Source organism: Ixodes scapularis, unplaced genomic scaffold (assembly GCF_016920785.2).
Source record: "Ixodes scapularis isolate PalLabHiFi unplaced genomic scaffold, ASM1692078v2 PGA_scaffold43__4_contigs__length_2004386, whole genome shotgun sequence".
Lineage (NCBI taxonomy): Eukaryota > Metazoa > Arthropoda > Arachnida > Ixodida > Ixodidae > Ixodes > Ixodes scapularis.
In genome coordinates, this window is record NW_024609872.1 from 1,522,568 (window position 1) to 1,549,584 (window position 27,017).

Genomic DNA, 27,017 nt, shown 5'->3' on the forward strand with positions numbered 1-27,017 from the left:
TCGCACCAATTCTCACAATAATGCGCACAACCAGATCAGATGGGCTGAAATCACACCCAATGCTTCAAGCCATATCTGTACAATGACAATGCACAAAACGTGAAGTGAAACATGTCTTCTAAGGTGCAGACTAGTACCAGTGTCTGGAAATGGTGTAACAGCACTTTTCATAAATGTTGAACAGGTACACTGCAAACAACAATCCTCACAAATAAAAAGCGGATGAATAAAATTGAGCAAGCAGCTGAGCAGACATCACCACCTCGAAGTCAAAATTACATACTACAGGGTGAGTGAAAAAATAAACATAAAATACACACGGTGACCCTTAGGTACAAATTTCAGTCACAATCTGATATGAATGCCATGATAGTGTGTGATCATGCTTGAGCACACGTTGAAGCACAGTTGGAAAGTTACAATCGTTTTGCAATTCTCATTTAGGACATCATTCTGCAAGCCCTTCAGATTCAACCCAACAGAGCTTCAAATTTAAGTGCAGCCATTCAAACAGAATCCATCTTTTAAATGCACCGGATGATCCACGATAATAAATACTGGCAGTAGGAAAATTCGGAAGACAATATTTGCTTAGTAGTGCTGAGAACAACTAGCACATCCTACTAAAAGATCGCTTGAAAAAAGGTTGTGAAGGAGCAGTGTTCTGCAGTACTGCCCGAGTGTCGTCCTTCCGAAATGGAGAGCCATCCCTAAATGGTCAGCACTGCGGTGGCCAATACTTACCTTGACCATTACCATGACCACTGTCTGAAGAGCTAACAAAACCTGCAACAACAAACTTGGCCGTAAAGCCTGCCCTCCAGACTTAGGATGGCGGTCCTAACACGCTGACCTGTCATTGTATGCTTCAAAAAAGAGACATTAGTGGCAGCTTCCAAATGGGGTCAACGAACATCCTTTAACATTTAACACAAAGTATGAGGTGTCCTAGGGCAAAGAAACCTTCAGCAATGCTGAAAGCACCTGAGAATAGGGAGCATATGTTGCGTCTTGAGCGACACGAAAAACTCCAGCTTGGGGGAGCTTCCCATACAGAGGCTGAGAAAACTGTACAGACCAGAAGCAGCAGCTGGAATATGGAAGTGATCCCAAGTTCTTGACAAACGCCAATAACATTGCCACACTTGAGCGCTCTGCTTGGAAACGGCTCATACCCAAAGTCCAAATGGAAAGATGCGACACACCAACACAAGTAGACAGATACCCCGCAAAAGCGCGATCAGTTCTATGAATTAAGGGTGCTGTTAGAGCTCTAGGATTGAGTAGATTCCACAGAGCAGTGACCATTCAAGCAACGACAGATGCAGGCAGGAGGCAGATTGTGCAGTAGTGAGAGGGTGACAACCACAAGCAAATGGAGGGGAGGTTGCAAAGAGCCAACAGATCCACAGCAGCAACAGAAGAGGACAAGTTGGCACCAGCATCACGAGTTGGGAAACTGGACTTGGCCCTCGGTTGCTTTCACAGCTTTAAAGGCTAACCACAATTACATGTTACCTCATTCAATTGCAGGGCTGTCACTAACAACATACTGCAATTTATCTCCTAGTTCTACAGTTACTGCAATCTCCCTGGAGCCTGCTCAAAGAAATAAAAACTGAGCTGGTTTCGTGGGATTCTTTGAAGGCCACACTGTCAACATTGGTTTCAGCAAAAGGAAGACATAACGCGCAGGAAATACAGACATGCCATGGAGAAGCCAACCCAACCTTGCACAAGCAAACGTACGCTGCCATGATATGAAACTCGTTTATACCCCGTTTCACCTTCAGTCCGAGCGCAGCGGACGCTAGAAGCCATCCCAGCCAATCCAGCATGGAGAGAGTGTCATGTGACCTTGAGTTCCCTGCGTCGGATCGGCTGGAATAGCTCCTGGCGTCCACTGCGCTCGGACCGAAGGTGGATTGTTCAGTTTCAGTTTGCACTCACTAAATCGTAGGAATCGTAAAATTAAAATAATATAAAATTATATATAATATATTAATATAAAATAATATAAATAATAGCAGGTCCCTATAGTCTGGGTTAGAAAAATATGAAAGAAGTCCTTGCCCCAAAAGCTCCTCACAACTTCTAGAACCACCTCCACCGACCGTGCAGACGGGGAAGAAGGCTACCTTGTACAAATTCCGGCTCGCAACATAGCGCACACCGAGGGCAAAAGAAACCTTCGAGGGACTCCCGAAAGCTATCTTCTTTGCATCGTGAATTATCCCAAGTGGTAAAGTTTGTACAAAGAAGCTGGAAGTGGTGAGGAGGGGACGGCCTTCCCTGAAACAGACCGTTCGTCAACCCAACGTGCGCGAGCTGGTGCCGAAATCTCCCGAGAAAGAAAGGAACGTGCAAACCTGCGCATTCCACTGGCCAAGGAAAATGAAACGTGCCAATTCATCCAGCAGCAGTAGGTAGCAATGCGCAGCACAAATACAGCATCTCCGAGCAAAGCTTTAGCACAGAACATGCCCTTACATCACCACCAATTGACAAAGCCACAATTTAACGCTCTCTCTCGAGATCTTCTTCGGTCTAAACTTCTACAAGCGAGAAATCCCCGACAGTGCGTACTTCAATACTCAACACGTCGTGGCAATCCAGCAATTTATGTTTTTGGGCTACAATATGAAGACGAGAAAAGTGCAAGAAAACGTTTAAAAGCGTAGCAAACCACACCTAGAGAAGAAGACGATTAGCTCAGCTAGGCAAGTTCAGAATGGCAAAAAGCAAATAAAAGCCAGGGGATAAAATGGCATGGGCACGACGTTGAGAAGGTTAACCTTGCAACTTTCCATTGTGAACGGCTTTGTCAAAACTGGCAGAGTTGTGGCATCGCAACTTAACGGAGAGACGAGCAACCCAAAAAAGATGGGGTCTCCGAGCAAGAAACATCAATGCATTCCTCATGCCTTCATTCCCCCCCAGCCAACCAGGACATGACCACCCCCATTGGAGCAAACAGGAAAACAGAAGCGAACACAAAAAGCGTTTGCCAGAGCCGCTCAAGGTCATGTGGCACTCTTTAGACAAAACTGCATGCTCCAAAATGGCATAGATGGAATCAAACTCTTTTCGGGGCTCTGGCCAACATTCTATGGTGTCTTCACAAAATTGTGATTCACCGTGTAATAGTGGAGGGTCGGCAAAATGCGACAGTACCGCGATGACTACTCTAGTCCGGTAAAAGAACCCGAGCAGATGGCGCCAATTTCTGTGCCCCATCCCCAATACCTGCCTGAAGGAAAGAATTGCTGCCCTACTTCCAAAAGGCATTCGTTTTTGTCTTTCACAACCAGCTGCCATTACTTTTCTCCGTTTAAGGATGGCCAGACTATTTCCATTTCAAGCAAACCAAAGGCCCGAGATACTAGATATTCTTTTTGCTCCTCTTCTTACTCGTGGCTTCAAGTTCCTTTCCTATCAAGCTCAACATTAAAAAGACCATGCTCAAACATACAAACCAATCTGTTTGTTCTGCTTGTCCTGAAGCAGCACATGAAACTGGTGTCCTGTCATCCCATAGCAGTGCACATCTCAGAATTTTTTTCAATTATTAAAAAAAAAAAAGGCTAATCATGGCTGTGCTAAATGCTGTTAGCAGAGTAACTGTCATCGTCATAAATGCCTTTCAAATTAGAGTTGCAGTGAACTTCCATGATCTCGAGAGTCAAGTAGAAAAGAAAGAACAACATCCCGACCAGCTTTACTGGGAGGTTTACAGCTGCAGCTATTCCAAGCATTTTGCCTAGGTTCCTTTCGATTGCTATTTTATTCAAAAAATGAAAAAACTCCAAGGAAAAAAATTACTTCATTAACATGCTTCTGGTTATTGGTTACTTTTCAGTTGAAGCATAGGGTAGGAAAATGTCTGTTTGGATTAGGACTTGGTCAATATTACCTGGCATCCCCCTTATAATACTTGTTATAACTACCATCAAATTAATATTCCAAAATTGCTTCAGTGTCCCTTTTAAGAAATGCAACATGATGCTCACAGGTGGATAATCAAGATGAGTTGTCTAAAATTTACAGCCCATTTCCATTTCCTAACTAAGAGCTTGATATTTGTTTTCCTCCACCTCCACGTAAACCTAGTGCTACTGTGCATACAACCATAAAATGTGCATTCAAAAATTAGATTTGAACATACTGAAGAAAAAAAGGCAGCATTTTGAATTTTCAATCTCAAGTTTGCAACTGCATATTGCACATGTCCTTGTATCTGTGATGAAAAAAAACAAACGAAAAAGGTCCTTATTTCATTGATCTTCTAAGGTAATTACAGTGGTCAATAGATGCATTACAAAGCTGGAACAGGCAACAGCTGTTCTCACAATTTGGGCATCATGTCCAGCACACGATTGGACCCAAGTCTGCGTCAAATAACAAACACGGCGCTTCTGTCCATCCGATACAAGTTCAGAGTGCAATCCCAAAATATGGAAGCCTGTAATAATTGCCGCATTAGCTAGTAGATGCTGCAAGCTGCCACTCTATAAAAAGGGCGTTGACGTCTGCAGAAAAAGCTGTGAGCAGGAGTAGTAGACTACTAGATATCTTGTTTGAAACGCAAAAGTGGCTACAAACCAGTAAATAACTATGAAAGCGTTATAACAAATAACTTGATGTGAACCTTGTTTAATTTACCCCCCAAGTTATTCACTTGTAAGCATCATGTTTCGTCCCTCAGCACTCAAGATAAAGAGAACTGTTTCGTGTAGACCCCTTGCTTTGCAAATGCTTTAAAAGTAAGCTATCTGGCAAAAAATGTTGCTGCAGCTGTACCGGACTAGGCATTTAACTGGCAAGAAGTGAACGAAGCTACCATAGAGATGCCGTCACTGTACCCTTGCCAAGAAGATAGATTCTGTGGAGTCAGATCTCATTAAAGCATGGTGACTGACAACCTGAGGCCATCCTTTCAAGTGTGACTTCGATGCCTCAATTGGACCTTCCCCGTCAGTCTAAGAAGCTCAAAGCATTTGAGAAAATGAAAACTCACTGCACACATTTTCGAGAATTAAGGAAAAAACCCCAGCAAAGAGGTAGAGACCTCAAGCTGTATAAACAGTACAGAAAAAAAAAAAAGGGGGCAATTGAATATTTGCACACCACAGGTACAGTAAACAAAGTCAGCAAAGTTGGGAAGAACGTTAGAGACAACCACATTTCTTGCATGACGAGACCTCTGCAATTCAGGAGCTGCAGGTCCTTAGAGTTATGACAATTAGGCAGGCTCATCCCCTAGGTCCTTTTGAACCCGGCTATGCACAGCCTGTGCCGGCCTTGCCAGCAGGGATCAAGGCTGCCTTCAAGCATAGTAAAGCTCGATTTCTGTCCATCCCTTTCATGAAGCTGAGTTGGTAAGAAACAAATCAAGCCCAAAGCGGACATAGAGAGTGTGTCTGTCGGTACAATGGAGTATTCTAAAGCAAAATAAACTTTTTAAAGAGCTGCGCTGTAGTAAAATAGAACCCGTATAGACAATGCAAAGCCCCCCTCTATGCGATAGTTTCTGAACACAAGGCAGTTTTAAAGATTTCCCTAGGGTGTCATAGCAAAAGCCCCGAGCTTTGGCACAGCATGCCAAGACTCTTCGGCAACCATTGGTAGATATTTTTTTATATACTACGGGCTACTGTAAAAGGGTAGCATGATCACAAGCTAAAAGTGAGACATAAGCCACTGCTTCATCAAAAGCATTCAAAAACAAGACTTTTTGAGATTTTGGACACACTGCATATAAAATGTCCAAGTACATGCGTGCTCTCGTGAAACTTTCTGCAGCTGGCAAAAAGTGTAAAAGCTTTCATAATTGGGAACGGCGTCACTAAAATGCTCGTGGTTCCAAAAGTACCAACAACTGCCCGAAATGTTCTGTTTCACACACCTAAGCACAAAGAAGGTTTCACAAGACTCCAAAAGCATCCCCAATAAATCTTGGTTAACATGTTGCATACATTCCATATAAAACAAAATAAATAAATAAATAAAGGAGTAACAACTACGCCGGCATTCTTGCACAGATGAAAAAAATAAACAATTCTAAACTTCACTTCTACAAAAAAAAAAAAAAAAAAAAAAAAAGCTTTTTTGAGATTAAGTTAAGAAACAGCAGACCAGGGATTCTAGAAGCCAGAGCCCGCTAAAACCACTTCTGCCAAAGTGCAACTGCAAGGTGTAAGCTTTTTCTATGCGACTTGTGTGCACCGAGAGACCGGTCTCTCAGACAAGCGATGAAACCGGGTGGAACGTCCTTCGAAGGGCCAATCAGATTGTCCCAGTCCTCACTGAAAATATCCACTCCAACCCCCCAGGGTACATGGTTTTAAAACGAAACTAGCAGCCCCTTCATTGCCTTTTAATAAAGTGTATACTTTCAAGGAAATGAACTAAGCTTCGGAACAGGGATGCCAGAACAAAGAGAACTCATTTCAAGTCAAATACTGATGAAACAGCTTCAGCACTGGACGGAGAGGAACTCGTGATTTAATACCCAAAAGCAAACCGCCACCTAAACAGAGGTTAGGACATAACCTTTTATGACCAATGACTGGCATGGCATGCACCTTGTTTTGTACGCTCAACTCGAGGTAGTATTGAGAGCACCCTGCGCGAGTAAAAAGATTAATTAAGAGGCACGAATAAACGGTGGTTCAACATATCGAGAAAGGTAAAGAGAACTGGCCATACAATCAATTCCAATGCGGACTGCCGCAAAGGTGTACAACTGAAGACAATGTTCCATATTTTGCGGTAGATTCTCTCAATTATAATGCTAATTTAGAATATTTTGGCACCGATAGAAACAAAAATTTCGAAGGAAGAGCCATCTCAAGTAATGCATTGAGCGAGCCTTCCCCGACTTTCGCGGAATGACTGTTTTCGAGTCCCAAGTACCCCGATATTCTGAATAAATATTATTGGCTCATTACTTCGCGACAGTCTGAAAGCAGCAACACAGTTGAGCTTTGTGGATTCTGAAGACGATTCTTGTCACTCGTCTTGGAAGCGCGCTTCCTCGCTCGACGAGGTTTTTTTAATTTGAATGACAATGATTTTGTGCGAGACAATGGCAACGGGAATGATGACTATAAAGAAGAATATGAAGAGGATTCAAATGTCGGCGACCACGAGGTGGACGCGACAAATCCTCCACAGACACTTCATCATTTTCCCTTAAAGGGGCCCTGCAACCATATTTAAGTGTCTACCTTTTAGCTGTTTCCACATTTCCTGTGGCTCGGCCAACCAAGAGGGCACAGAGAGAGTCACTAAATATCGGCGCGTCATATTTTAACCAGATGACGCGGAAACCTCCTCTTCCTCCAACGGGGATGCCCCGCTGTTAAATTAAATATAAGGAAGTAGTTTTTGTTCAGTATTTTACATGAGAGAAGAAACCAATACAGTTTACTAAGTATGGAAACAAACAAATGACCGCATCTCTACGTGGTGAATGATGTTGAATGGGGCGAAGCTCCGGTGGTGCTGATGATACTGATTTTGTTCATAGGTAGTGCTGATGGTGCTGACTTTTTTTTTATCCTCTCCGGAACAGCTGGCTGTCTGCGTAGACGCTGAGCCGCAGCATGCCAAGCTTTTTGTTCGTTTTCATCCATGTCAGAAAGAGAATGTGTGGTGTGGAACGTGGTTATATACGCATTTGAGCATTTGACCGCAGCGCCCTCTTGTCTATAAACGTTGAGCCAATGCATGCAAAGTTTAACGTGATTATATACGCATTTGACTGCAGCGCCCTCTCCTGTATAGATGTTGAGCGGCTACATGCAACGTTTCATCCCCGACATCCCCAGCTCTTGAGTTACTATTACATCTCAGAGCCCCCTACTCGTTCCGCAGTCGTGGCCGAGTGGTTAAGGCGATGGACTAGAAATCCATTGTGGTCTCCCCGCACAGGTTCGAATCCTGTCGACCGCGCAAACATTTTTTCTTTTTAGATCGCAGCTCTTAGGAACCCGTTCCCGGCTTGAGCGGCGTCGCTGTAACCAAGGTCATCCCAAGGTCACTTGACCCCCAAGGTCATCCCAAGGTCACGTGACACGCAAGGTCACGTGACCCCCAAGGTCACGTGACACCCAAAGTCACGTGGCTCCCGATGACGTCATCAGTGACGTCACTGGCATCCGCATCGTCATCATCACTGATGACGTCACCGGCATCCGCATCGTCATCATCACTGATGACGTCATCAGTGGCGTCACTGATGACGTCACCGGCATCCACATCGTCATCATCGCTGATGACGTCATCAGTGACATCACTGATGACGTCACCGGCATCCGCATCGTCATCATCGCTGATGACGTCATCAGTGACATCACTGATGACGTCATCGGTATCCGCATCGTCATTGTTACTGATGACGTCATCGTCACGTGACCCCCCTAGGTCACGTGACCCCTACCCAAGGCCACTTGACCCCCCCAGTACCCTTCCCTCCTCCTCCTCAAGAACTGCGCTCTAATTCGGCGTTACAGGGAGTTGTAAACGGCTTTCACTTTTTTTTTTTAAGAAGACAGATGGGATGGCAATCGATGTGAGCACGGACATCGGACAAGGCTAGACCCTAAGGAGCTTCGCCCCTAAAACAACACGCAATGACCCGTCGACATACCCGCCACCAAGTGGTGGAAGAGGTGGCGCAGGCGCCTTCGCGGAACCTAGCAGACGACGCACGACGCCAGCGGCACATTTTGCAAGAAGCGAAAGTATGAATTTGTTTCTTGTGGTCTCGCGCCACAGGAGATCCACCCGGAACTTGAACATCATCAAGTTGGGGCCGAGAGGTTTCATGTATCGCACTCCGGACGCTTACGAAGAACGTCCTCATACCATATTACTCCCAGCTCCGCACTTCTATCAAGGATTCGAAGCTCAACCCCGACAAACCCGGTAAATTCATGCCGGTAAGCACAGTAAAGGGCTGAAGCAAACAACGAGCCGTTGTCGCGCAGGCAGCCGCAGGGAAGCAACCACCAATGTAAACCGCAGCCGATTGGCCAGTCGCTTCGCTTCTACCATTGGCCACACAAGCCAGGACCAGGGACGTCATGAAACAGGTTATTTTTTGCTCGTTTTTATCATTTTAATTTGCCTATACCTTTTAAAATAAAGCGAATTTCGAGAAAAGAAAATCTCACTTAACGACTCTGTTCAGTGCGCTCAGGTTCGGTGCATACTAAAACCAGTCAAAAAGTTGTTGCAGAACCCCTTTAACTGCCACGCCCAGTGTCAATGTCGACCTCGATGACGACGACCCTCTAGATAGGGTCGGGTACTGGGAACTTCTTTTGAGTGCTTGATGCTATAAATCAGATAGTCACGCATTTCATCATGTTATGATGGAAATTCTGATCAATTTTGATCTAACTTGTAAATACTGTACCCCCGTGCCATCTTTGTTTAAAATGAAAAAACCTACCTAATCCGCTGAACCTACCTAATCCGCTGCATCTCAAGAGGGGGATGCAGACGGTATGCTGAAAGAGAAGCAGGTATCCCCCTCTCTTCTCCAGCGTTTTGTCTGCTTCCTCCTCCCCGGCCCGGCTTACCCTTGCCCTACCTTCTTAAGTTGCAACGGACTATATTATAAGTACAGGGTGTCACAAAAAAAAAACATACAGGGTTTTTTTTTATCGCAAAAATAAACTAGGCATCGCCAAACGCTCATTCTTCGCCCAAAGGTAGCGCTAGAAGTAACAACCAGATGCCAAGGTTTCAGCCTGATCCGATACCTTGATCAAAACTTATAAGTGATTTTCTCAAAATTTCAATGGGAGAATGGAGCCCATTTTTGCCCATTGTCCGTTTCTGGTGCCATAGAGCCCCATGTGTTTAAAAACTCCGTCGGCCGCCATTTTCCCATTGAAATTTTCAGAAAATCAATTATAACTTTTGAATAAGGTATCGGATCGGGCTGAAACTTCAGCATCTGGCTGTGACCTCCAGCGCTACCTCTGGGTGGAGAATGAGCGTTCGGCGATGCCTAGTTTTTTTGTTTTTTTTTTTGCAATAAAAAAGAATGCATAATTTTTTTTTTTTTTGTGACACCCTGTACACATTAGAAACTAGAAGTGCCAGCTCCTAACTTTAAAATGTGCCAGAGGCATGGTTAAAGTGCCTGTGAGTGAGTGCACCTGACAAACCCTAGCACTCTCCGCTTGTGGCTTTTGCTACACACTCCCACTAAAGCAAAACAATGTGTAGTGAAGGGTACGAAGCAATGTAAATAAAACAATGACCACATGACGGCATAAGTGGGCAAAGTAAATCTGGAAAGTTTACGTGCCAAACCAACACAGGGATTCTTTAGCGTGCCCTAGCAAAAGAGCAAGCGCTAAGGCACCATTCACACACTTGCAACTGAGTAGGACCAAGAGAAGAACCGGTTTTTAAGCCTCCTGGGACGGCAGAGGACTGGACGCACCGCTGCGAAGCAGGTCCTACACTGTCACAAGCAAGAGGCTTAAAAACCCGTCTTGTCCCTCTCGGTCGTATCCGATTGCGAGTGTGTGAACGGCGCTTTAGACTAGCCGGGAATCTTTCGACACGCAACCGTAATTTAAGTTACACGGTGCCTTCTATACAACGAGCTTGTCAGATTATATGCCAACAGAAGCCAGATGACAGAGAATACGGACTACATTACTGAAGTCTTATGTGGACGGAAATTAGAGACTCCGCATAAAAAGAAAATGAAAACAGCCAAAGCTTTCCCAAGAGCCGACAAAGCCCGTAGCCACGGGCCACATTTACTCGAGTAATTTTCACGTTTCTGAGCCAAGCTTGCGTGTTCACTTTTCCACGAAGCGTGCGGTTGTCGGCCGTAAATTTTAGGTTCCGTCTTTTCGAGCTGCAGTTACCAAGCCCGGTGCATTCTCGTAGACAGCCCTTCGGGTCATCTTTCTCGTGCCTCCCTGACCCATCTAGTTTGGCATCAATTTAAAAGTTGTGCCGCATCATTTCAGACCAAACCACTCGACTATGCTTCCTCGCAGCCATCTCTAACAGACTGAGAAGTACAGACTACGAGCATGGGCCCTCAGCTTTAGGATCAGCGTACGTTGCGCAAGTTCTCATCCACTGGGGGGTTGCTTTCGCTGGTAGGTTTTATCCCTCACTCTGAACTCTTGTAAATGTAAACAAAGCATATTGAGGCCTTATCTCTCGCTCTCAACTATCGCAAAGTTGAACGATGCACACAGAGGCCTCATCCCTCGCTTTCAATTTTCGTGAATGCAAGCAAAGCGCACAAGTCGTTCTGACTACACCTTGCAGTTGCGCTAGTTGCGACTCGAGTTGAAACGGAAGCTTAGGAAGAAGTGACCTCCTGCTTCTGCTAGGGAGGAGAAGCTGAGGAGAGAGGGGGGCTGGGGTAATGGGGAGGAGGAGGCTCCTCTGAAGAGCGAGTCTCAGCTGGCAACGTCTCCACATCGATATGTGGTCACTAATTTGTGTGTGCACCCCTGCCAATCGATGGCCGCCGCCGACCGATTTGAGCAGTCCCGAGCCCGAAGTGCGACGTGAACAACGAGAGAAGACAAGTCGGCAAATGAGCAACCGAAACAGCTACAAACGACCTACCGTAGTAAAAGAAATTTGGTCCATTGAAGCACGCTTCGACTAGAATTATAATTTAAGTAGTTCAGCTATATGATAAAGCAAAGTAAAACAACTAAGACAGACTTGCCCAGGAAAAGTGTTGACGTGCGGCAATTTGTCGCGGAATTTTGATGGGAAATCGCTTTGAGGTAGTCCGAACACTGGCATATGCAGGACCTTCAGACCTGTGAAGTTGAAGGACAACTGTTCAATGATCCTCAATGACTAGTTGGAAAGGTACAACTATCAAACGGAGACAGATACCACCCAAAAAAAAGCTGGGAGGATCGAACTGACGTGAAATGGCTGCTACGAAAAAGCCCAGAAAAACCAAATGGGCAGATATAAATGAACAACACAAATGTGCCGTAATTTCCAAACCAAAGCTCGAGCGAATTTTAATATTTACAAGTGTCCCGGGAAACAGCAATACCATAGAGAAAATCTTGCTGATGACACCCTTGGGAGCAGTAAAATGCACCATACAGAAGAAATGGCTGACTAGCACAATTCATCTTTCCTATTCTTTGATTCTTGCAGCGAACCTCTCCTGGTCGACCCAAAGGGAAAGACACGTCCTGAAATGTCAATGGTTTCAATATTTCAAGGTTCATCAATGAAAAGAAGAGTAATGTTACATATCCCATACAATTTTAGGAACTGCACAGGTGCCCTTCATTCTTTGCGTCTTTTCATTCCGGTTGTGAACCTGCATCTCCGTGGCCATCCCAGAGGTTACTACCTTTTTAGATGCCCCAGCATTCTTGTTGAAAGTTTGAGCGTTGTGCGGGAGTTTGCTTGAAAGTTTCAATACCAGCGAGGTACCAAGTGCAATAAAGACAGCTCTATCTTAGAGCACACCGAAAGTGACAATAAGCACTGGACGAGTCGACGCAGTGCCCTTCAGGACGAAAGCCAGTTTGCAAGCACGGCAGAGTGTGTAGCTTTGCAACAACACGGTTTTTCCGGACAGCAACCAACTCTTCCATTTCCTTTGGTGCTCGTTGGCCATCGCCGGCTGCTCGAAGGTTACGAGAAAACAATCAAACTTGGAATCGCCCAGTCTGAGCCCTATACCTCCCCGACTCACGTTAGTTGCAACAAACTTTCCAGATCAGCTAAAGTTCCTCGGAGGTTTCCGTCTTCTCTGCTTGAAGGCATTTCAGATGCTACGTCGGATTGTTATCCCACAAAAGTGTGATCCGGCCCAAAAACATAAAAACTGCGCAAATGACGACCAGACTTTTCGGCGATAGTCTCCCGAATACAGAGAGATGAGGTGCTGCATGCGGTCTGCCAAGAGCACAAAATGCACCTGATCTCGAAGAACGCAGTGACCTAGACACCCAAAACGTTGCGTGCTTGCTCGTAGACGGAGGCAAAGCAAGAAGCTGAATGATCAACCAGTATACAAACTAGAAATTAAGCGCAACAAGAGCTACCTCTGAACAAACATGAGTCTCCATCTATACAATATATAATGTGAAAGCGATTCACTTTCAACATTTCTTTGCACAACAACGCTGATTCAGGGTTCCACCCGTGCCAGATGTCATTTCAAGACGTATGCCTCGTAGAACCAACGACACAGCAAGGTGTAAACAAACCAAACAAAATGCGCTTCGTTGAGGTCGATGAGGCGGCCAAGCTAGGGCATGCCGAGAGTTGCCAGAAAAACCCGTCTCTCCGGAAGAACTTCCACCTCCCAAACCTAACCGACCCTATCCCGCCGAAAGGGGCCCGCCGTCTCTGTGCATGTGCCAGCCGCAGAGACCGTCCTTCCATAGAGACAACATTTACGAATTTCTTTTTCCTTTATGCATTTAATGAACGTCACAATGTCACGCACAGTCACCGACGCGAGTCCAGGCATGGCGCCTGCGCGGAGGGCAGAAAAAAAAAACCTAAAGAAAACTCGAAATGACCGTACGTTGAGCTACGTTTGTGCGGAGAGCTTCGCCGCATTGTCCAACGCATCTCAAAAGGACAGTCACTCTCTTAGAAATGTTCCTCCCGACGACCTTTCGCCCGACGTCTCTGCGGCAAAGGGAAAACTAAACTAATGAGAAAGATGAAGCCACGAACAAGTCACGTTTCGCAAACGCAGCCGTTGCATCCTCCTCCGGCGTCGCGTCGTTTTCATGTCCGTGGCGATGACCCCGCGTCGGGGTCGCTCGACCGGAGGTCGGAGCGACCCTTGCGCTGGTAAGCGACAACGAACTGGCGGAAATCGAACCGAGACGACGTTCCCCGCTGCAGTTACGACCCTTTTCAAGGGGCACGGCCGAGAAGTCACGCGCGGTGGCTGGGAACGTTCCTCAGTTCCCCAGTAGCGTGCGTGCAGGTCGCATGAAAAAAAAAAGTAAATAAAATGTCTAAGACACAAACCAGAACAAACGATTCTTGGTGGGCTCTGTGCAGTCTCGCGGAGTCGTAGCCACCAAACGGCAAGTGCATTTACGCGACTTTTGCGAGAGCGAGTCCCGCAACAGTCCGGTGAGGTCACGTGAGACGGCCGGCTGGAGAAGCGGCGATGATGACGACAACGAAGCACGACGCTCTCCCGGCTACGACGAATCCGGCTTGGGGGCGTCGGGATCCCTCGTCGGAATCCGCGGAAGTGGAGTGACCGAAAAAGGGGGTCCTACCTCTCCCTCCTTTGGATCCCCGTCACGGCGGCAGCAGGCTCACTTGGATCATGGACAGGTCGAGCATGTGCCTGCCAAAGAGGGAGACGCTGGACGTAAGTGTTCAAAAGCCAAACAATAAGGTCCACGAATAAAAAAGAAATGAGCTTGTCTTAATTGCATTTCATAAACTCGGAGACGCATCGAATGTGTTGCAAATGAGTTGGCACATGCAGGGTGGGTGCGTGCATGTGTGTGTGACAAACACAATGTCGCACGACATCGGGGACTGGCAAGAATCGAACAGAGTTGAGCACAGGGGGAACACAACGTTCCCCCTGCAGAGTTTGAGACCCCTCATGCTAAAAAGGTGTGTTTCTTAGTCTATCGTAGAAAACTTGACAATCGATTTTCGAGAACAAATCTATATTGAGATACCCAAGCCTGGCAGAGTGTCGCAACACAAGTGATACATAGTAAATATATTTCACTACTCAGACAAATTTCTCAAATGTATCAAGACAGAAAAAGATACCCAAAAGTAAGTAGAACCTCGTTGATACATTTTTCAGGGGACCGTGGAAAAAAACATTATCCGGAAAAATGTAACAACTGACAATGCACTTAGGGGGGGCTCTGGGGGCTCTACACGAGATAAAAAGCAGCCCTTATACAACGGTTTATTTTATGTGTACTTAACTGTTGAGGTCTCGGACCTGTTCAAAAAAGTGTGTAATGTCTGCCTGCTGCTTCGAATTAATGTTAAGCACTAAAAGCCAATTCTCCAGGAGCCGCAGTCCTCTCTTACTCTCCATGCAGTTGTGAAAATTTACGAAGCCGCGTAAGGTGTCCAACGCAATGATTGCATCCGCAAACGTGGGCACAGTGTAATCGTTTGTTTCTTGCTCGACATCTTCATCACTTTCTTCTCTTTAAAACTTTTAACTTCTCTTTAAAAGGAAGTGCCTTCCTGTTTCGTGATGCCATGACCGTCGTCAATGGGCGCAAAGCGCACATACCCAGAGACACCACGGTTCACATAATTGAGTGGAACAGAAACTAGAAGTGCAGTGTGCATGCAGGTGCACCTCAAGCCAGAGAAAGAGAAGGGTAGATGAAAGAGAGAGCAAGAGTCGCCAGCCTTCCTCCCCGTTCAAGCTGCGCTCCACGATCACACCCGGGCAAGATGGGAAGCTGTGGCTCAGCAAAGCCCAGCGAGGAGAGACGGAAAGGAGTAAAGGGAGGACGGGCGTCTGCATGCCCACGCATGCTGTGCGACCCGGATTGCATGGTTCGGCTTTGCTCCGCTAGCTTTGCTTCCGAGCCAGCGTGGCAGCCTGGTGCCCGGCGTGCCGAGACTTTTGGACGTAACAACCGGGAAAGCAAACATAACAGGCAAAAGCAAATACATGTATCTCTATGGATAAAACAGGACCGGCTGTTTTGAACGTAACAGCCGGGAAAACGAATTAACTCGTATTAACCGAGAACATATCAACAAGGTTCCACTGTATCTCTAAAATACTGCATTGCGATACTGCCCAGCCCCTTGGCAAACCCCACGTTAAAAGTTAAAGATCTCCTTTGATCTCTTCAGAGACGTCCCATATGTGGAATGTATAGGTGAGATATCGCCGCGTGCATGGCTGAGAAGGAACGCCACTCCATACTTCTGGAAGATTTGCGTTTACTCTTACCCCCACTGTGCGACACTCCAACATTCTAGGACGAATGTTCGAGATGCCAGGCGTAATAGATAAGGAGGCCAACATGGTGTTGCCGAGTCAGTCCTCCCTAGTGTTCAACGCTCACACATTCTAGGCTGAACGTTCGACATACTGGCTGTAGTAATAAGGCCAGTTCGCCAATTAAATATTTATTTTCAGTTTTACGCTATCCTTTTACAATATACGCGACTCTGGGCAGCGTTACGGCATGACATCATGTCACACCGCGAGTTAAGAGACCTAATGTGACATCGCAGGCACCACGACTTAATGTCACGTCACATATATACCCGACGTTGCCCAACACGCACCACATGTCAGTGCGACACATGCCGAAAAACCTGTCGGCAGGCAAGAAAACAATACTGCCTTTCTTTCCCGCGAGCTTTTTTCCCCGAAATAAACGCTACAGAGAAACACAATGTCATATTTTGGTTCGACGAATATTAGGCTTATATAGACGTTGGCTCATAGAGGAACTTTGTTTTTCTTGCCGAACTTTCGATTTGGGTAATGTCGCGTGCCGAAAAGCCGAATTTCATTTCCTCGGTTGCATACGGTGTATTATTTTCTCGGGCCGTCGCGCGAGGTTCCCAAAGGACGCTGGCCCCATGAGTGGGGTGTAAAAGCCCGGGCGCTCACCTCTGATACTTCTTCTGGAATTGCACGGCCTGCTGGTGCTCCTTGAACTTGAGCACCGCCTGCCGCTCCGTGCGGTCCAGGATGATCTCCTGCACCCGTCGAAAAAAGAAACCGAGGAATCAACTCGCCCGTCGCGAGCCGACCCACAACGTCGATCCAAGCACGCCACGGGGAGAGGAGGGACTCACGCTGATGACCCCGCACGTCCGTCCCAGCTGGCGCAGTCCATTCTCCGTGGTGGACACAGACAGGTTGGAGACCAGGACACGGCCCGCGCTGGGACCCAGGCCCCCGCTCGGGGACAGCACCACGTAGCCTCCAGGCGCCTGCACGCGCGAGGACACGAGCCTTCGGTGTAGGGACGGCGGGGATCGAGAAGAAAGCAATTCGAGGGGGACGCTCCCAACAGCTCGGCAGTCCTCAAACAATATTTCTAAAGCAGGATCTGTTATGTGGCTTGCTCCTAACCAGTAACACAGCCCACAAATGCTGCGTCACCTGTGCTAGCCATAGTGTGTTGTTGGGGCAGGGAGGGCCCCTCACGAAATGCTTTCTGCTCACACGATGGATGGACTCCTCCTCTTAAGCATTCCCTAAAGCGGGAAGGGTGGAGAGCTTTACGGGAGGAGCTGGTCTTGACCCACATGCAACACGCTACAGCAGTCTTACTGCACTGGCTATGGCCCCTGACAATATGAGAACGGCAAAGAGGTTCTTCCGTTGTCCGGCTTCCTGCTTTCAATGATGCTTCGCTGACTCGCAAGCTTCGAGCATTCACGAGCGGCAAAAGAATGGTGGAAGGCCATGAGCGCATGCTAGAGGCATTTGAAAGAGATGCCCCGTGGCTACGGCAGTTGTAACGTATTGGCTAGATTTCTCGTCTACTGTATTTACTCGCATAATGAATGCACATTTTTTCCCGGAAAATCGATGCATTTTTGGGGGGTGCTCATTACGCGAGGTAAAATTTTTGCATTTACACACTTTGCACGAATGTCATTTTAGGTGCCAATGACATGGTAGGGTACCATGGCACGTCTCCACTGACAGAGGCGCACCCAAGGCTGGTCGTGGGTGCGCCACTGTGACCATGCTCTATAAATTGCGAACCTTCTTTAGGGCGCTTTCAGCATGCCTTTTACCGAAGGAAAAGCACGCTACGGAGCTCACTCGGCAAGGAGAGCGACGCGACCGTTCTTAGGCCTAACCACTTTCACAATATCAATGTCCACAAGCGGATCACAGACGACGGCGTGTTTGTTAACATCAATGCATCCGATGGACGAAGCACGTCTGGGGCTGGGCAATTCCTCGACCTCAGCTTTGCTAGGCGTGCACGCCGCTCCATTTCGCGGTTGATTGCTTCCGCAACCACGCAATTACAGCCATTACGAGAGCGGCTTGGCTTGGCCTGGCCGCTTGGCGGCAAAAGAAAATTGGTGTGCTTGCTGGCTAGCTGGCTAGCTAAGTTGGACACAGTTCAAGACTCGTGGAGCCGAAAATTAGAAATGGGTCCATTACGCAAAAAAAAAAAAAAGAAAATTAAAATAATTATGCCTTTCGTGGGGGCACGGTGCGTTCATTATGCGAGTAAATACGGTATACTGCGAATCAGTGCTGCCATAACTCAGACCGACCATCTAATCTGCTCCTTCGGCCTCCCCACCTGAGTCCCAAGGAGGGGTGCCATCATGCGCAGGTGCCCGCCTCCCGGCATCTGGAGGCGGCCGTTGTGGGACACGATGCGGATCATCTTGCGTGGGAACGAAGCACCCCCAGGCTCCTGGGGAAACCTGGGCGAAGGCACGTTGCCCCGCTGCGCTCCCGGCTGCTGGAACACCATACAGAAGGAACGAATGAGGCACCCACGTTCCAACACCGAGAATTCGAATGCCCTTGCTTCGACCATTCTCGTATGTTGCGTGAAATTTCGTCATCCCCCATCTCTTATCAAATGTCCGCATAACCGAGGGACTTCGATGCACTACCTGGATACAATATTTCCATAAATGATGGTAATAAATTTGCACCCCCTTCCTTTCTAGCCCCCAAAATGGATTATGGTGTATTTCCTATTGTATTCGTGTCGTGGGGGCTATTTTTTTTTTAAATATGTAACGATGATAATAATGACGAGCAGACTCATTGTAGTTTTCTATCCAGCTCGTCCGTATAGATGTTTGCGAGGGTAGTCCCAGCCTAGCCTCGGACCGCGCTGCATGTCAGGAATGAGGTGCTTCCACTCTCCGACTAAGACGTCGTCTGCTTCTTGTCGGTGCGCAACGCACTCCTACAAGATTATGTGATTATGCGCAATTGTGCAGTCTTCCAAAAATCTTGCGCTGGAGATCAGAGTCAGCATGGATTTTATCGTTGACGCTGCGGGTTTATTTTAGCTGCGAAGTGCTACCCTTGATTGTAGCACTCCACACTCCGTTTCACCTTGCGACGACCCACAGAAAACGCTACGAGCCGACATGGTTAATAAGATGCCACTTGCGTATAGTTGCATGTCAGTTACAACGATAAACCGGTACACACCCAAGAAAAGACTCCATCTACCCATGCAGCAATGTCATAGCGCAGCTTCAGGGCGGCAGAAACGTTTCTGCTTTGTTTGTTTACCTCATAAGCTGGTGCTCTATGGGCGCTTGGGACCTCAAACTCGCAAATTTGTTGATAGCGTACAACATATATGTGCATACAAGTTAAGGTTATCGATGGTCTGTACAGTCGAGCCCGGTTATATCACAACCGGGTATTTCGAATTATTGTTTATATCAAACAGTCCAAACACCACCTTGAAAAGACTCATGTAATAGTATAGGAGCGTTGCTTTTCTGTGTCCAACTCCCATGATGGGGGACACTCGATACAGACAAACCCACTTATAACGAACCCACGTATAATGACCTCTCGGTTATGACGGCCAGCTTTCAGGAAATATATGAATTCAAGGCCCTACCCATTAAAATTGATCAAGATAAAACAACCGTTTTTCAAAGCATCATACTGATACAAAAAACACTAAAAATCCGCTTTCAAAAAAAGGAAAAAAAAAAACAAAAAAAACTCCCACATGCAAAAAAAGAGAATAAAGAAAAAAAATGAGCTAGATACCGGGGGCGGCGCTCCGGGAGACGGTCAAGGTCATTTTTACGGCCCCGCGGCGTAGTTCCCCAAGAGGAGGAAAGAAAACTACAAAAGCAAAAACGCCCCGGGGTCGCGTAGTCTGCCGATTGTGAAGAAAGGAGAAGAGGGAAGTCAACTCTCGCTATGCTACGTTCGTTTGTTCTATGTTTGCAATGCTCAATGCTCAGTATAAGGTGGCTAGCCCCATTGCCATTGTGACTGTTTACGTTCACCATTTTGGTATTCTATCATGCACATTCTCTCGCGTCTACGGACTCGTGTCTGTCGTTTTAAAATAGAAAAAAAAATCCACTAGGAGCTTTATTTGAACGAAAGGGCATCACATGGTGGAACAAGATAACAATGGCGCAGCACTGCGTGACCCAGCAATCCCAGCCACCCGACAAACTCGCAAAGTGTTGTTTGAAAGACAACCCTGCCAGAGGCGACGGCCACGCACTCGTACATGTGCAGGAAGCACGGTACTTAAAATGCTTGAGACTTAAGGAAGTATTGATTACCTTTGCGGACTAGTGCACGGCATTCATTTGTGTTGGCGTGCATTTCATAAAATGTGTTCTATGAGGTACGTGGTCAATCTTCATTATCTTACCTGCACGGTAGAATCGGCAGCAATTTACTTTTTCATTATCTGAAAGCAAAATCTTACTGCGCGTTAGAATTTGGGGCGCAATAGAATCGTGCAGTTTCTCTAAATAAAGAACTGGCAGAGTAAAACTACCACTATCAGCTTTATTCTCCTTATTTATAACATGTTTTAAAGGTAAGTCCAGATATAACGAACTACTGATAAAACGACTACTTTTCGCGGAACTATTGTGTTCGTTATAAGTAGGGTGTGCATTTTCCGGTTTTAACCGAAAAACACCGATAAACATCCGTCGGCGACGAAAATATAAAATCGGTTAAAACCGAAAAACACCGGTGGTTGGATATTTTCGCCCTGGTTAAAACTGAAAAACACCGGTCGTTGCTAGTTTCCGACCTAGCGAAACCCTTTCCCCCGTAGAGGTTCGCCAAACGTGTTATCTCGTGGATCCTGCATTCTTCCAGTATTTATACATGGCTTGCAGGTGGCGTCAGTCCGCCCTCCTTTCTGGGGGTCAAAAGCGTCTAGTGAACGCAGTGGAAGCTAAGCTCTCATACGCCTTTCCCCTATTGTGTCTCCCATGGCCCCCTTTTGTGGAAAAAGTAACACAGTGGAGGGTAGGCTCTCACGTGCCTTTTCCTCATTGAGTCTGGCCAAGTGATGTCGGTGCAAGCCATGTATTCAGAGGTTGCTGTGGTTCTTGGAAGACACTGTCAGCGTCCGTGTCGTACAGGAGCTGGAGGGTAGGCTCTCACGTGCCTTTTCCTCATTGAGTCTGGCCAAGTGATGTCGGTGCAAGCCATGTATTCAGAGGTTGCTGTGGTTCTTGGAAGACACTGTCAGCGTCCGTGTCGTACAGGAGCGTGCGTTTTCATAATTGCGGTTTGCGAACCGCAAGGAACGTGCTGCCCTTATGGCAGCACGTTCCTTGCGTGTAGATGCAACCATGAAAGTATGCTTGGCATCTACTATAATAACCAAGTGTTAGAAATAGTTGCTTCCTGGAGAATAAGTGTATGAACTATGTGAATAAAATTGGAACTCTGTCTGTGATCAATCGCTTTTTTTCACCGATATTCACCGATTTTAGCCTCGTCGTGAGGCGTTTCACCGAAATACACCGGTGTTTTGAAAATAAATAAACACCGAAAAACATCCGCCGATTTTTCTCACAAATAAACACCGGAAAGTACACACCCTAGTTATAAGTGGGTTTGTCTGAATAGACGTTTCCTGTTTCCTGTCGTTCTCAGTCACATGGATTCCGTATCTGGTATGTGGGACAAAAAAAATAAAAAAACATTTATTAATAATAAAAAACATTATTAGAAAATATAGGCGAGTCAAAATGAGAATGTGTGACCAATTGCATATTTTTTGTAAACACCTTCCAGCGGTGTGGAGCAATCAAAATGATGTTTTACTGCATACCAGAAGTGACGAAATTCAAGATGGCTGCGCAATTGTGGAAAAGGTGAATAGCAAAGGAAGCACTGCACCCAGCACCCACCGCTGCCCCCCACCCCCCCTGCCACCCGTTGGGGTCGGATTGCGCCAACCGCCGCCGCGAGCCCAGGGTTCGCGTTGCGGAGCTGGAAGACCGCCAAGCCACCATACGTGGGGGGATATGCAGCAAAAAAATAAAAAAAAGGGCAACGCTGTGCAACTCCTTGGCCCCAAAATGAGATAAGTAAAAACCAAAAAACAAAAAAAATATTCCTCAAGTTGAGGTGTGTTGCGGTTGAGCAATCGCACTTTGGACACCTTACTTTGTTTACCTTTTCTATCGCCGTTATTGCTTTGCCCGCTTTTTTTCTTCTTTTTGCCTTTTTTTGTTGCCTGAATTTAGTGAGCTTTCTTTTTTGTTGCTTGCTTAACTTTAGTCTATAGATCGAGAGTTTTTTTAGGTGGCTCGCTTTTCCCGTTCTTTTATTTTTTTTAAATTATCTTTGTGTTTTGTCGCAGGTGCTGTGTGAAGGTCGTGGCTAAGCGCGCGCGTAAACGCGGTGGTGTTTGCGATCTTCGCCAACTATGCTCTACAGTATTTAGCGGCTCTTAGATGCTCTATCTGGTAAGGTCCTGTATGTCGCGGCCTTCGGTATAAGCAGAGAAGCGCGGAAATTTTAACTGGAGCTCAAGTTAACATGTATTTGTATATCAAATTATAGATATATCAAAATACTTTACGATCCCCTTTGAATTCGATATATCCGGGTTCGACTGTACTAGTTTGTAAGCAATGTCAGAAAAATTAAAATTTTCCCAGTTGAGTATTTCTGAATGTTTGCTCGGTGTATGCAAACTCAAAATTGAATATATTTGTCGCTGTTTCTCGGTCAGAATGACATCCGCTTTTATCACTGTAGCAAAAGGATCTGGTGAGATTTGAGCTCGCAGTGAGATTGTGTATGTTGAAATCGATGCCGTCCCGGGACGGCATATCGGTTTTTGTCTAGTCCCCCTTGCGAGCCTAATATATAGATAATGAAAATAAATGAAGCGTGCATCTATTAAATGTCATCTGGCCACTTTCTGTTACGCCAGAGAATGACAATGCACCCTGTGTTTGGGCACGGCTGCTGTGGTGTGGCTGCTGTGGTGTTACCGTCATTTTAATGCAGAATGCGTTTTAGGGCTGCCTTTTAAGTCTAGGACCCCACAAAAGGTCGTAACAAAACCATAACACGGTCAGCTGTCTTTCCAAACAACCAGTTTGTGCATCGGCGAGAACCGAACCAACGAATTTTCGCTCTGTAGTCTGATGCTCTACCCCTGTGCTAGCCGGGCGGCTGAAGAGTTAATCCAGCTGCTATTGCCAATTTTCATAATGTTTTCGAACCTACTTTTACGGCTACGTAGTTATTTAGATCGCCAGATTCCCCAAAACACGCAGCAAAAGCGTGCAACGGGATGCTACAAACACCAAAGCATCACTCATACAGCGATATCTCACACGGATGACCATATTTAAAAAAAAAAAAAGAGGCGCATTTGGCAGGAATGTTGACGTCATGTTTCTCCGAGAAGGATTGGGAACGGCCTTGTGTCATCTCCGCCTCGCGGCCTTGAGGGAGCGAAGCGAAAAGAGGAGGAAACTAGGTATCTTGACGGTCACGTGCCTCGTCGGCCTAGTTCAATCTAGACTTCTTTTTCCAGAAATACAACCGTCCATTTGAGATATCGCCTCACTAGTAGTGTTGTAGGGATCGTAGCGTCCCGCCTGCATCTCCAGCATTGTTTTTTTGAAATCCAAGTTTCGGTTCACCATCCCTTTAATAGCTAGAGAAGGCTGGCAAGAGAATCTGCTGCCACGGATTACTGTTCTAGCCACTAGGTACCGTATTTGCACGAATATAACACGAGTTTTTTTTCGAAATTATGTGCTCCAAAACGCACCTCGCGTTATATTTGGAATCGAGTTCAGCCTAGAGGCGCGCCAGTCTGGAGAAAGCCAGAGGAGAAAGCCATCCCTCCGGCTCAATGCAAAATATCCGGTGTGAAAAGAAGTGGGGGTGCGGAAGGTAATTTATTAGCTATTTGGCCACGTGAAGGGGCGAATAGAAAACATAAAAAAGCATTTTTATCGCTTTTGTGTTTGTACAACGCGCGCAGGCACGCCAGCAGAAACTCGGTGCGCGCGCGCCAAGCGGGAATGTGGGCACTGGCCAATTCGAGCCAAGCTGGGCCAAGTCAAGCCAACACAAGCCAAGCCAAGACCACGAACCGCGTTTACGCAGTCGTGCAACACGAGGCATTTGTTTATGCAGAGGGACCAGAACAAGAAGTGTGATCGTGTATTGGATTCAGCAGTTTTTTTTCCGCCTGAGCATTGTTTAGTTTCTGCTCCAGAGTGATCTGGTGTTTGTGTGTTGGTTCTTCTGCTTCTTGCCTTGTTTCGATTGTGGGCGGCTGCGGAGGAGCTCACACAGAAGAAAAGGGAACTGCCCGACAAGCAGGTGCCGTGCTGCTGCTTATCTGCGTTGTCGCCAAGTGGATTGTAAATGGAAGGACCCGAGCAGTCAGGCTGAGTGCAGTCAAAACTGGAATACTGGAATCACAAGCTCGAATCACATTCTAACGAGCCACGAACGGCCCGCTGCGCAGCCGCAGCAGGAGAGCCACAGTTAACACTGGGGTGTTCCAACATGGCTGCCCAGTTGGGCGTTGCCGCTCGCCATCAAAGTAGTGCACCCTGGTTTCACGTGGCTAGGTGTGCGTTGCACCTGATAGGTGGCGTTAGCGGCGACGGCTGCCTTTTGCGCAATTTTTGCGTCTCCACGCATTTTCTTTCGTTTTCCGAGTGCGCTGTCTTCGCTTTGTCTGTTTGTTCTCCGGTGCCCCCTATTCATGGCTCTCGTGGTATCATTAACCACCGTGACAATGTCAAGAAAATGCAAGCCGCTGTCTCTAAAAGAAAAGAAATGGACATTAACTGCAAGGTCGAAGAAGCGCGTAGACCTGGCACGCGAAGTAGGCTTGCTGGTTTCTACTTTTAACCCTATTGTCGGCAAGCGGGAAGAAATCCGCAACAAGGTGCAAGTGTTCGGCGCGAGTGTCAAGCAAACGAGAGGTGTGCAGCATGCACAGATATCCTCCTGGCTTGGCTTAAGGGGAGACACGGGTCTTGGGGAAGAAAAAAATTCAAAACATTAATTTTGTAATTTTTTTTTCCCCCGATGTAGATGTCCTTAACAAGCTACTTTCCAAATATTAAAGAGTTCTGATGAGTATTTATTACGATATAAGACTTCAAAGTCAAGTACATTGTCGTTTTTGCTCACAAAATGTTGTCAAGAACAGTCAAATTCAACACTACGCCAAGAGAGAACCACACTGCGTAGCGCGGCCATTTTAGTCTCGTTTGAAAGCCGCACTTTCGCGCTTTACGTTTTTTAGCGGAATGAATATTGTCAGTCCGACAACAGTCGTAATCTGAAAGAAACAAAAATAAGAATACTCGCACACCATTGGGGCTTTTGAGTCACGTGTGGTGAATGCTCTCCTATAATTGGATGCGACGAAAATTCGGCTGCTAGACAAAAGCGAAATGCACCGCCATCTTGGACGCATCTGCTTGCGCATCGCTGCGTATCGCTGCTACGATGGCCGGTGGTCATTGAAAGTTTCGAAGTGCGCATCCCTTCGGCAAGAAAAAAACGTCGGCCTCGGCCACGAGAGGTTTTGTCAGATCCACCTGCAGCGGAGGCGAACGACACGGCGAGCAACGCGAGCGCGCCCACGGACGATGCGATCGCGCATGTGATACCCATGGCCAAAGTGACGCGTGTGGACACTCCGCTTCTTTCCGACGCGCAAAAAGCAGAAATCGAGTCTCGCGCGAGAGATACAGAGCAGAAGCTTTCTCAAATGTCCGCCACTCGACGGAAGCAGTCTCTTTTGGGAGAAAAAACAGAAGATGCTGACACGACGGCAACGGGAACATCGTTCACCGTGCTAAGCCTTTCTGCTTTGAACGAGCTGCTTCGGCGTGTGAAATGCAAACTCTGCGGCAGCTCGGTAAACATCTCGAAAGGAGGCCGAGAATATGGAATTGCCGTGAAACTGATCTTGAATTGTGATGCATGCGGAGAAGTGGATAGCACTTGGAGTTCGCCGAGAGTAGGCGGGGACGCAAAGTGCAATCCGTTCGAGGTGAACGTGCTTGCGACTCGTGCTGTTCTCAGTAGGGGGAATGGACGGGAGGCACTCACTTGATCGAATGACGTTTTAGCGAACGCCCACACTTCATCGAACGACACTTTAGCGAATAGTCCGACGCCGCGAAGCGGCGTTTTCGGGTGGGCCAAGTGAGCTCATATTTTTGTAATGAGTTGCCGCCAGATGGAAGTCGAAGCTGCCGCAGACCTCTTCGGTCGTTCGTGGAACAAGCATCGACTCCGCTACACCACCATGCTGAGCGATGGTGATAGCCGGGCTTTCAACAACCTCCAAGCGGACAAGGTGTATGGTTTTGTGCCCATTGAAAAAGAGGACTGCATAAACCATGTGAGCAAGCGAATGGGTACTGCTCTCCGAAACCTCGTCCAAAAACAGAAGGGAGAGGGCAGGCCAAGCCTTGGTGGCAAAGGGAAGCTAACGGGTGAGCTGATCACGAAGCTCACGATGTACTACGGCTGGGCACTGAAGGGACACCAGGGCGACATCGATGGGATGCAGAACGCTGTTCTGGCTACTTACAACCATGTGACATCCACCGACGCCCAGCCAAACCACTCGCTCTGCCCAAAGGGACAATACTCCTGGTGCAAGCAGAACAAGGCTGCGGCAAAAAAGCAGCCTGCACCCAAGCATTGCTACAATTTGCCACAATATGTCGCAGAAGCCTTGCTTCCAGTGTACATGCGTCTCTCCGACAGGAAACTGCTGGAACTCTGCCAGCGAGGGAAGACGCAGAACTTGAACGAGAGCCTGCACGCTGTAATTTGGTCATTGGTGTCAAAAAGCAGGCATGCTTCCCTGTACACTGTTGAAGCTGCCGTAGCTGAGGCAGTGATGAGGTTCAATGCAGGGAAAGAGTGTGCGACAGAGGCGATTTTGAGAGAGCTGAACATCAACGTGGGCAGCAGCAGCCTTCAAAGGTGCGGCGAGAAGGATCGCCGCCGGCTCGCTGCATCTGAC

At 47.0% G+C, this 27,017-nt stretch overlaps 1 protein-coding gene across 1 annotated transcript in view; it reads right to left on the reverse strand.

Annotated features, from left to right (window-relative positions):
• Positions 1 to 10,074: 10,074 nt before the first annotated feature.
• Positions 10,075 to 27,017, reverse strand: part of LOC120838243 (RNA-binding protein 33-like) — an 83,615-nt gene continuing 66,672 nt past the window's right edge. The window contains exons 17-20 of the mRNA XM_040500172.1: positions 18,303 to 18,464; positions 16,825 to 16,962; positions 16,637 to 16,725; positions 10,075 to 14,359 (exon numbers count right to left, since the gene is read on the reverse strand). Coding sequence (XP_040356106.1) covers positions 14,311 to 14,359; positions 16,637 to 16,725; positions 16,825 to 16,962; positions 18,303 to 18,464 — 438 coding nt within the window. The 3' untranslated portion in view covers positions 10,075 to 14,310. The remainder of the gene's footprint in view (positions 14,360 to 16,636; positions 16,726 to 16,824; positions 16,963 to 18,302; positions 18,465 to 27,017) is intronic.